Source organism: Clytia hemisphaerica, unplaced genomic scaffold, assembly GCF_902728285.1.
Source record: "Clytia hemisphaerica strain Z4C2 unplaced genomic scaffold, Clytia hemisphaerica genome assembly, whole genome shotgun sequence".
In the NCBI taxonomy this organism is placed as follows: Eukaryota; Metazoa; Cnidaria; class Hydrozoa; order Leptothecata; family Clytiidae; genus Clytia; species Clytia hemisphaerica.
In genome coordinates, this window is record NW_027104615.1 from 398184 (window position 1) to 410378 (window position 12195).

Consider the following 12195-nt stretch of genomic DNA (forward strand, 5'->3'; position numbering starts at 1 on the left):
ATTTAAGGTTTTGCATCCACTTGATGACTTCAAATCCAAGTGCTATCATTTAAAGGACTTTCAACAAAATTAGTGACAGTGTCCCATTTTTACCCCAGCCTTTTTCCCATTTGGGGGTAATAACGGGACACTTCAATCAATAATATTTCTATAGAGTAATCTAGACCAACTGAAGTATATTTAGATGCAAACCTTTGCAGGTTTTGAAAGACTTATAGTGTAAATATGATTCCATTAAACTAGAAAATCAAGTTGGTAGTTTTCTTATAAAAAATAAACACTTCAAACTCAAACTCCCATAATTACCACAAGATTAAGAAAATCGGGCTCCGTCACATTTTAGGCATTGCCATTTTGCATCATTGTGCAAAAAATCAGAAAAAAATAATGAGTTAACATTGAGAAAAGCTATATTTTCTTATTTAGTTAAAGGGAATTTCCCCAAAATACGAAAATCCGTTGTTTAAGGCGAATAAGAATTTTCCGGGAAAAACCACTTCAGCCATTATTTAGAGAATCTTGCCCTCCATCTTTGTACAAAAAAGTCAGAAAAAAGTAATGACAGGATTTTGCACAAAGTCCAAAAAACCCTATTTTTAGGTAGTTTTTGGTCCAAATTTGCCCAAATAAATTTTTTCTCAAAAATCGGGCTCCGTCACATTTTGGGCATTGCCATTTTGCATCATTGTGCCAAAAATCAAAAAAAACTAATGAGCCAATCCTGAGAAAAGCTGGTAACAGACGGACATGGGTTAATTTATAGGACCTCCACCGGGGTACCCGGAGGTAGGTCCAAAAATAACTCATCGTGCGATTAAATAATTAAATTGGCACCAAAATTTCTTTCTTTAATTTAAAAACTAATTTTCACACTTAGCGTTCAAAATACTTATACTCACTACCGATATTTAAGTAATGGGTCGGATGATTACAGAAAGACAACTTATAATCTTCGGAAACCAATAAATTACGGTATATAGTTTGTATCTTTATATCTCAATTTTATCGTACATTAAAACATTAAAATTATATTTCACATTTCTTGTCTATGCAGTGCTGGGAATAAATTATCTAACAACTAAAATTTATACATAAAAACCAGCTAAAAGGTTAAAACTTTGCAATAATAATTTTCATCTATCAAATCAAACTTATTACGATCTACTAGTATATATATTAAAAATTCATTTGTCAAATCAAAAGCTCTTAGAGAGAACTTTTCTTTTACAAATTGAGCCCAATTCCTTTGAAATATAATATTAAAACTCTGTTTTCGCGGGGTTTAATTTTTCCCAAATAGAGGAACTCGCTTTATCACAATTTTGTAAAGAAGTATGATTTCTTCTGTTTAATGGGTAACAGAGCTATATCGAATCATTTTAACTATTAGTTAAAAAAAATTAAAAATACCGCAAGGTAGTGTACAATAAATAAAAACCAAAAAAAAGTGCGAAATAAAAACAGTTTAAAGTTATAATTTAATTATACAAATCAATTAAGTGCTCATCATCATATCAATGTAATTATAAAAAGCAGCTACATCATTTTTAGCACTAGCATCGTTATTAGATAAGAAAATATCATTCAAAGAGACGTTCATTTCTTTAAGAACTTCTTCACATTTCATTATCACTGACTCTCCACTTAATTCCAAACCAACCACACTACCTTGTGTAGACAATTCACGAAATCTTTCCTTCTTAAAGATTCGTTCCACATCTTCAGGCTCCATTTTAATCTCTTTTGTTTGGATAATACAATAGTCGGTGATCTTTGCCAACTCCTTTAAAAACTCCTTGCACTTAGATTTATTATTGTCAAAGAACACAATCAAACAATTTTGGTCAGACTTCACTGCTCGTTTTTGTTGTGTAAAAGGCACGACACTCAATTCAGACTCAAATTTGACATTAATGTCGGCGAATTCTTCACTAGTAGGGCGAGGTACATGTTGCTCTAGGGTGACACTTTGAGGGATCAACGACCAATTCTCGGACTGTTCAACAGGAGTGAAATCATGAATAGTGCTCCACGTATTATTGTATACTGAGAGGCCAGCCAATTTAAATTGCTCTTCTAGTTCAGGATAGTAATACTGAAAGCAAGCAAATTTCATGCCGGTAGATGACTCAATGATTGGTTGTGTTTGACAATACAAGAATGTTTCAATCTTTTGACAGTCACGTGATCGGAATTGTTGACAAGCGATAGCACATTTCAAATTTTTACAATTCCGAATAAAAACACTTCCTTTGATGGGCGCAATGAATATGGTGCAATTCTCACAACGATCAATGGTTACCATAGCACTATGATCGTAAATGTAAATAGAGCTATTCTTGCAATTCTCTATGATAAACTGTTGGCCATTGATGGTGCCAGGTTTCCTACCACAAACAGTACCATCTTGTTCAGATATTGTGTAATCTTTAGGATCAGGTCTATCATCTCGATCCCAGCTGAAGACAGGCTGTTTTGGTGGCTCTTCAACACTTTCTGTTGAGGATAAACATCCCATTTTGTTTTGTATGTTTATTACAGTATTTTAGCAATTATCTAAATGAAAGAAAAACAAATTCAAAAAAATCAACTAACTGAGTATAACTAATACCAAGTGCCTTAACAAATGATAGGTTCAGCACTGAGAATTGAGCAAACCAGTGCTGAATTTATGAATCCATAATAGATAGAATCTTCAGACATTACTAGTTCAAAGCTCGCCAGACGAGTAATTTACAATGACCTATATTATAGTTTATAGTTGTAATTCTCATGGGTGGTCTATGTATGAAATATTGCAATTGAATAACTAATGAATATTCAGAAAATTGTAGAAAAAGAGCAATATATTCTTTTTAATTTTCTAGCTTCTAGCATTGATAAAAGATTTCCTCTTCTCACGGACCACACACAGACATAATCAATTTAAAGCTTCTCAAAATATTAAATTATTGTTGCTTGGTGGTCTCTGAAACCAAAGCAAAATCGTTTTTAAAATAATATTTTTTTGGTTGTATAAAATACTATGTTATTCTAAATGATATCTTGTTAATCTAGTCTAGAAGATTTTCAATATCAGTGCTACTATCCAACAACAAAACAGTGGCAATGTATTCATAAATCTAGTTTAAAGAATCAACAAAGAAAGAGTTTAGAAATAAGTAAAAAAAAAGAAAGATAAAAGACTACTATAAACAATAATATGAAAAATATTTTTTAGTTAGATCTTATTGAGCTAGGAAACAGTAACAGTCCAGTCCACCAATTACTGGGGAGTTGATTTTATTGATCCATCCAGTAAAACAAGCAATACACCAAGTCCCTCATCATTTGGTTTATCCATTGTGAATATTTAGCCTAAATACACTGTTTAATATTATTGGATTTTGTCCGTCAACTTTAACATGAAATGATTGCGCAAAGCCGTGAGGTGGATCATCATCAGTCTGAAAAATTAAAAGGTTACAACAAAAGCTTTCTTTTTAGTCTGTTTGAGGTCCTGCACAAAATTTCCAAGCCCAAAACTTCTGCATATTTATTTTTTTGCTTTTCAAACTTGTTTTGGAGCCTTTGTCCATGGTTGGCCCTAGGAGTGACAGTTTTCTGAAAGTAGTACCTACTGAACTTCCTACTTAAAAAAAATCTATTTGGGAATAGTGCACCAGAGTAAAAAGACATTATCTCTTTAATTAACATACACGGAAACTTGATTTCGTTTTCAGTCAGTTACTTTTAACATTTTGAATTAATATTCATGTTGTATTGAAAAAACAGTATTGAAGCTTTTTAATGTCTCTTTCTGAGCACAATATTTTAAGCATTTTATCTGCTAATTCACCTTTTCTGTAGTTTTGAGAAATGGGTTACATGAAACCAGGATGAGTTTAAATTTTTTTTTCAAATTATTTTCTGAGGAATACACTTTTGAAGTCTAAAATTTCAAAGCATCTAAAATCATGGCTACAACATAAGCATCTCAAAGGATAGGTCATCAAATTTACAGCACAAAATACCTTATTTGGAGTCTGAAAGATTTCTAAAATTGCAGATTTTTGAATTTCGAAAAAAATCGTCCACCCCTTCCCCTAGAAAGACATTTTAAAGGACTGACCAAATTTTTTCAATTTCAGAATATTTCCAAGTATTTTTCTAGCAGCTTGATTGAAAGAGCAAGAAACTAATTTGGCCTTAGCCGAATACTGTATTACTTTGAATAAATTCTTTGAATTTTATGATAGGCCTTTATTAGAGGGGGCGTTTAAAGCTTTATTTTACCTTAATTCTATTTTTCGAGTCAATTTAGAGATGTGAAATTGGTCAAAACCAGTTGGAATACAATTATTGTTGTATATCTCAGTTTTTCTATATTATACACTTCTTTACTGCAACGCCCTTCTAGGAGGGTGGCGTTTATTCGAAGGAGCATTTATTTGAGGGGGTGTTTATTTAAATTTGTTCTCTAAAGGAGGAGCGTTTATTCGAGGGGGCTGTCATGAGGGCAGGGTCCACCATTTTTATATTTACATTAGTTGTCATGGTAACCATTGAATGGAAGCTCACATTGAGTACGTTAGATAGGGAATTTATTAGGAGAGAAAACACTTCACCTTAAGCCTTGGACAAGGCAAGCCCTCCCGTCGGGAGTACCGTGTTAATCGACATGAGAAGAGATCCAGGTACCAGGAGGAGAGAGTAAAGAGTTTGTTTGAAATTGACGCTGGCCAGTCAATAGTGCGTTCCCGACCTCTCAACATGTTGAACTTTATTGGATTTATGTTTATGCCACTTTATGTTTGGATATTTCATGAGGTATTGATAGAAATTAACTTAACCTTTGTGTCTGCTCCCTCAATCTACTCCATGAACTCCAACTCCTATCTTCTCACGGCAGTCAGGTCGATATCCGGGAAAAAACTTTAAGTATAAATATTGTTGTCGTGGGCCCAGCCTCAACTGGCCTGGCGCACCATGACACTCGACAGGGAGTTTAAAAGAAGGGGGAGTTTATTTGAAGTAATACGGTTGGCTTAATGGAAGATTGTTTTACATTTTGAGTAACTGTTACCCTCAAAAATAAAAATTATGAAGAACTCGTCACTGATTTACCTTTAGCTGTCCAACTACTGTAGTGAAATATCCATTGTAAATTGTTGGGTGAGTATCAACTGTAGACGGTATGAATTTAACTGTTTTGAAAGGTAAGCCCTAAAACATAACGAAAAAAATTGTAACAAAAAATATCTTGATGTATCATTTTGAAGGAACCATCAAATCTTTCAAGGTAAAAGCCAAAAATACTAAAAATTAAATTGTTTATAAAAAATCACAAAGTCCCAATAACGCACCACGCTGGAATCTAAAAATAGATTTTATTTTTGACATAATCATTACTCTCGATGTGCTTGTACGAGTTCCTATCCCATCAACCTTTGCGTTGATCTCTTTTACACGTTAATTGCATCATTTGACAAAAGGTATATAACAGCTTGCACGTATCTTACCGCATTGAATTGGATTGCAACTAGTACAAATGTCAAAAAAAGTGAAAGTAATAATTATGACGTATGTGTTGCGGAGCACTATTTGAAGTTATTTTTATAAACTTTTTAATCACTCTTGAATAAACCATAAATTAAACCTGATATACAGAGGTTCCAAACAGTTTTTAGAACTCTATAAGATTTTATGTATATTAAATTCCTTATTTTTTCCTAGTTATTCTGTATTGGTATACAAATTTGTAACAATTCTTCGCCACGGCATGACGTCAGAACTGGGGTACAACAGAACACTTACTAAAGATTAATTATGTGTTTTCAGTAAACATAATCTTTTAGTGAGTTAAACCATAGTGTTTGTTTTACCCTTGAGATTATTAAATCTTATTGGTTGAAAAAGATGTCACATGACTTTCTGTGGCAAAGAATGATATTTTCCACTATCTATCATTTGCCCCATGAAAAAAAATTTAAAGCTTATCAGAATACTTTGAACACTACTTTGATGAACAACAATGTGGTTTTAGGAAAGGATATTCCACTCAAACATCGCTTCTCCCAATGGAAGAGCTCTGGAAGCTAGCCAATGACAAGAAAGATGTTTTTGGGACACTGCTCATCAACTTATCTAAGGCCTTTGATTGCATGTGTCTGACACAAATTACTTGTAGCAAAGATCAATGCATACGGATTCCGTGACCTTTCCACTAGGTTAGTCAAGAGTTATCTAGAAAATAGGCAACGAACTGAGTAACTGGATCAAGATCAAGGATGGTGTTCCCCAGCCCCAGGGATCCATCCTTGGCCCTCTGGTTTTCAATATTTATATCTCTGACCTCTTTTTCAACATTAAAGACACTAAGATCGCGAATTATGCAAATGGTTGGCAATGCTGACAAATGTCAGCTAATAGTTAGCATCATTGACGATTCGCTCTATCTAAATATTAGAGAGGAAACTGTCAACGACGATAAAAAACGTCAAAGATTCTTGGAGAAACCTTTGATAATCTCTTGACGTTTGAATCGCATATAGAAAATCTTTGCAAGAAAGCTCGTTTGAAAATAACCGCCTTACTCTTGTCTCCCGAATAGACGTCCCCCGCTAATTGTTAAGAAAAAAAAAATCCATCCCCCCGCTAATTAAATTTGAATAATTCAATATATTATTAGTGTAGATAGACCTTAAACTTGTCAAATTTTCCTTTTTGTTAGTATTGGCTCTTATTTTACGTGTTCATTTGTTAAAGTTTTTTTTTGATGTTGAAATTCATATCAGTTAAAAATTATTCGGACACCCCCCGTCTATTCGGGAGACAAGAGTAGCCAGAATGAGCACATATGTCAGTTTAGAAAAAAAAGAAACACTTAATGAGTTCTTTCATTAAATGCCACTTTGATTACTGTCCTCTCATATGGATGTTTCATAGCAGGGCTCTAGAAGATAAAATCAACAATCTACATAATAAAAGATGCTTGAGAATCGTTTACTCAGACTACAACTCATCATTCGAAGATCTGTTGAAACTTGACAATGGTTCCACTTTCCATCAACGAGCAATTCAATCTTTATCCACAGAGCTATTTAAGTCAAAACTCAATGAATCAGAACGTTCAAAACGATCAAAACAAGAAAAAGGAATTCCTTTTGTAGTAGAATAGTTGAAAGTGAAATAGCTTTCTTGGGACCTAAAATCTGGGCTACCCTTCCAGATGACTTTAAAAAACTTAAAAACATAGATGAATTTAAAAAAGAAATCAAGCAATGGGGACCCACTACTTGTCCTTGCCGAAACTGTTGCACCTTTATCTGTGACGTTGGGTTTATTGATTGAATTTAAATTAATTTGTAAATAATAATTGATTTTGAGCATCAACCTTTTCGACCTTTTAGATAGATTTGTAATCAAAAGTTGATATTGATTAGCCTCGAGCTAAGTACACATTGTACTATTATACATCAACAAAAAAGAAAAGAAACATAAACATAAACATGACAACATAAAACAAACAAATAAAACAATACATACTATTAAATGTTTAATTATATTTTGTTGTCCAAGTAGTACATCTGATTCAAATGTAAAGATTGAATTGCCATCCTAAAAGAAATAAAAAACAGATGGGTCAGACATTTACTTGCAAGGCTCTGGTTTAGACAACCAACTTTATGACTTTCCTATTCTAACAGTGAATGATGTGAATGATGTCTTTTTAAAATCTGTTTCAAGGGAAGATTTTGAGGACAAACTCTCTGCCTACCCCTACAATTAGAATAGACAGGGCAAAAAGTACACATTCTAAACTGGCAATTATCAATAGTATTGAGCTTAAAGCATAGTTCGCAAACCCTCATAGAAGGGGAGGGATGTCCTGAAAATCACATAAAGTGGGGGGAATTTCTTGTAGAAAGGGGGAAATTTTTGAAAAGGTTGAGGTTCATCTAGAAAGGGGGTTTAAAACGTGTTAGCAAAGTTCATTGAGCCTATCTTTCTAAATCTCTATTTTGGCAGTCTTGGACTGGGTTAAAATCCAAAAGGTTTTCATTCTCGCTTTGCTCACAATCTACTTTAAACAATTTTCAGAAGGAATACTGCTATTAGACTCAAAAGTACCTATTTTCAAGAGTGAATGTTATCATTAAGTTTACAGTTGGGTATTTAAGATAAAAACTGCAATTATTGCTCTTTTAAGCAATTATTGTTGATAACGACAATTTTTTCAACAATGAAATGCTGAATCAGCAGAAAAGTAAAAAAGTTTACAACTAAAAATTGCTATTGTCATTTTTTATTATTGAACATGTGGTATTTGACACCCTCCCAACTAGTAGGTCCACTGTGCTTTGTTGTTTAGTTTATTTTTCAACTGCTTTTTATTGGAATTCAGACTAGCAAAATTCTCTTTCTGGCTGTTCCTTGGCATTGATACAGGATCTTTTCACATATTATTTTAGAGCTTTTTATGTTAGGCCAATGGGATAGACCTTTTCACCTTTCTATCCGCCATCTTGAATTGTATGCAAAAATGGAGGAACGAAAAAGCCGTGGTTGGATTTAATTGGAAAATATGCAAATATACACAAAGATTAAAAAGACAACAAAGCATCTTATAAAGAAATATTATAATCATTAGAACAATAAAAGATGGATTTTCTTAATCCAAAAAGAAATATTTACAGAACAACAAAAGCCTTTTAGAAATTTGTTCTTAAAGACATTGCATATTCTGTTTTCATGCCATCAAAAAATTCCACCAAGACGGAGTTACACATCAAACTGTCAAAACACGCAAACTGAAAGCAGTAATTATGATGTCACACATTCAGCAGATAAATTTTTTGATTTGATCGTTTGGCGGTTCTATTCCCAGGAGAATAATTTATTGTCAGCCAAATAAGGATTATTTTTGTACCTTTGCAGGTGATTTTTCAGCTTGAGTTTATGTCTAATGTTATGGTTTTTGAAGTGCTTGTTCTAAGAGATGAGCAAATTTGATTATTTCTAGTTTTCAAAAGAAGCAAATTTAATCTTTCTTCTACAAGATTACACTTTAATATATGCCAATTATGCATGTAAGTTTTATATTAATACTTTCTTTTTGCATATGTTTTGCATACTTTTTAAGGGAATTTCACCACAGCAATTCGGCCACCATAATTTTTGCATACAATTCAATATGGCGGATGGAAAGGCAAAAAGGTCTATTAAATGTTATGTTTACGTGTAAGCTGCCTGCAAGTTCAAAAACCTGCCACACGATGTTGTCATTATTTGAGGTTTTTTTGAAAAGTTGTCATTAGTTAAAATAGTCATAAAAGACAGGCTAGCTCTAAAGTTGTACTGTGAAGTCGGGTAACTTGCATCAGTGGAGGGAAACTTCTATTTCTATTTCTATTTGGTTGAGTTGCAGGAGGCTTTAGAGGCCTATTCTCGCAACTATAGACGCTTACTAATCAGTTACATCAATATGCCTTCTTACCTGTCTTTAAAAATATAAATAAAAGTAATCACGGAAAAGGACGCGAAAAAAAAAGACATAAGTGTGAGAACAGAGTAATCAAACTCGTTAGAAAAAGTACCATTAGAAGTCATAAAAAATCAACCTGAATAAATGCAATCGAAATCCCAGAGAACTTCATAATTCCCCAAACAACATTACATTACTATGTCAAACTCCCATTACATAAATTTTACAATTACGTCAGAGTAGACTACGCTCGCCACCGAAGAGGTTTATTTGGAAAGGGTAATTACATTTTATTGTTCGCTTCTTTTTTAAAGATTGGCCGGGTTGGAAAAGTATGAATTTCTTTGAACATATTTTACCTACCCCAAATATTTAGGAGGCTGAGTTTTAAACAAATGGTCAAGTTGAAACAAATGATAAATGTATCAAGGTCTGTTTTATTTACCCCCTGGTGACTTAACAAAAGAGACTTAACTCGATGTTACAATCCAATTATTGAAAGTTTGTCTCGGCCTTTTTATAATGAGCGAGACATACGTTCTCTGATTACGCAATTTTCATATTGACATTTTCGAGGCATTTTGATGTAACTGCTAATGAGCGTCCCGTCAGCACCTTGAACTGACTACCCAATTCCCCTCACATGGCATGGGTTGACCCGGGCGAAGGAACGTTCACTTGCCAAGTGAACTGCCGTGAGTGGGAATCGAACCCTGGCCGCCTGCACAGAAGCCAAGGTCGACTACCACTATACTACGGCACTTGCATAGCCATCAAATGACTGACCAATCAAAGCAGCAAAATTTCAAAACAAATGAACACCAATCCACAGCCTTCCATTTTGAGCAACGAAAAATTATAAAAATCACTTTTAAAAATCTGAAAAACCTTTTCCTCTATGTTATTATACAATTTTCAAACACCTTATACTGTTACCCTAATAAGGACAACCCAATTTGCTGACTTGGCATTTTATCTTTGAAAAAATTGCTGTTTAGCAGCAACAGTTTGCGGGAATTTAATTTGGCGGATGGCCAAAAAAGTTTTTTCAGAGGGAATTTAATTTGGCGGATGGACGAAAAAACTAAAAAATAGCAAAAACATCTTAAAAGAGATCATATTTTCAAAATGTTTAATTTGGCGGGAATTTAATTTGGCGGCTGGCGGAAAAAGAAATTTTGGCGGGAACTTAATTTGGCGGATTTCAGTCAAATCCGCCAAATCCGCCAAATTTTCTTTCCGCCAAAATTTCTTCCTTTAAGGTATTAAATACCCAACTGGTCTTAATCAGCGCTTCTAATCTTCTTATTTTTCAATCTCTAAAAAGGGTGTCGGAATTAGAAAAGGAATGTTGACATTAGACACTAGACCAACTTACAGTAAGACCTTAAAGTATTTTAAAGATATCAAAATTCTATTTGTTTTTATCCTAAAAGCCAAAAACTTTTAACTTAAATATCTCGACTTTGGAAAAATAGTTAGGCAAAAATAATTTGAGATTTTGCTCAGGTCAATAGAAGGATCCCACATCTCAAATATTACAAACCATCTGATTATCCCCTTTAACTTACAAAAAATCCGGCTAAAGCTTCTCTATTTGCCTCAAACATTGAGTAGTAATGGGTTAAAAATGCTTTCATGTTATTGCTAGCTCCTTCGAAATCCATTCTGCTTTTCTTTAATGATCACAAGGCTTTTGACCTAAAATCAAATGAATAATCAAACTTGAAAAAAGGAGAAACTTAATTTAATCTCACGAAAACCAAAATCCAACATTCAGTCGATTGATCAGATTTTTCGGCTGCTGCAACTTGGACGGACATCGCGTTGTTTTTATGCGGTGTGAACCAAGTTGGCGATTATTCATCATGAGAAAGTTGCTTGCGTTGAGGGTGTCTTATGAAAGCCAACACTGATTAAATTGCCGCCTTGCAAGGCTTTGAAATTATGGCTTTTAAATTTAATTTCCCGCCCAAAAGCTAGTGAACTTTAAAAATAAAGGGCTGGAATGACTTGGTTTTGGTGCTGTTGGTGCTTGCTCTCCCGGGGGGGGGGGGGGGGTACTACCCTTGTCGACCGACGGGGGTGCTCCGTTCCTAGATTTTTTGAAGTGCTTGAACAATAGCTGGCTCCTGGATTTTACTCCAAAATTTCCTCTCCTGGAAAAAAAGAACAGATATTTAATATTTAAAAAAATTCTGCCGCTGGCTGCTCCTGCCCTGGGGGGGGGGGGGGTGGGGTTTTCTATCTTTCAGGGGGCAAAAAGCAACCTCGCGAGCCAGGGCGAATCAAAAGTGAGGGCGGGGATGGCCAGACGATTATCCGCTGAGCTTCGAAAAATGGACCCTACGTGGGACTCGAAATTTTCGAAAATAGTGACCCTGAATGTTCTCAAATTTTCAAATTTTTCCCCAAATTTTCCAAAAATAGGCACCCTATCTATGCCTACGAGCAGGAGCCCCGGGGGGGGGGGGTACTTAGGCAAATGGAGGGTATCTAATCTCAGTCCCACTAAGGGTCGGAAAAATAGGTAAAGTTCAACTTTTTACCCCCTGAAAGATCGAAATTTGGTCAAAATTGGTCAAATTTGTCCCGCTAAGGGTCGTGAAATTCCCAAAATTTTCCTTTGTATTCTCCTTTTTTGAGTCCCGGTAAGGGTTAGTCTGAATCGCAGACCTCTACAAAACCCCTGGTAGTATAGGTATCTATAAGGAGCACGAATCCGTTAG

General features: G+C 34.4%; 2 protein-coding genes across 2 annotated transcripts; both read right to left on the minus strand.

The window, feature by feature from the left end:
* Nucleotides 1–1216: 1216 nt before the first annotated feature.
* LOC136824635 (protein XRP2-like) lies at nt 1217–2579 on the minus strand. The gene has a single exon (XM_067080624.1). It carries the CDS (start codon nt 2516–2518, stop codon nt 1496–1498), a length of 1023 nt encoding a protein of 340 aa, XP_066936725.1. The 5' UTR covers nt 2519–2579; the 3' UTR covers nt 1217–1495.
* Nucleotides 2580–2828: 249 nt separating this feature from the next.
* Nucleotides 2829–11270, minus strand: LOC136824636 (uncharacterized). The gene is made up of 4 exons (XM_067080625.1): nt 11038–11270; nt 7528–7599; nt 5107–5205; nt 2829–3446 (listed from the first exon to the last, which is right to left on the minus strand). Exons 1-4 carry the CDS (start codon nt 11131–11133, stop codon nt 3336–3338), a joined length of 378 nt encoding a protein of 125 aa, XP_066936726.1. The 5' UTR covers nt 11134–11270; the 3' UTR covers nt 2829–3335.
* Nucleotides 11271–12195: the final 925 nt, after the last annotated feature.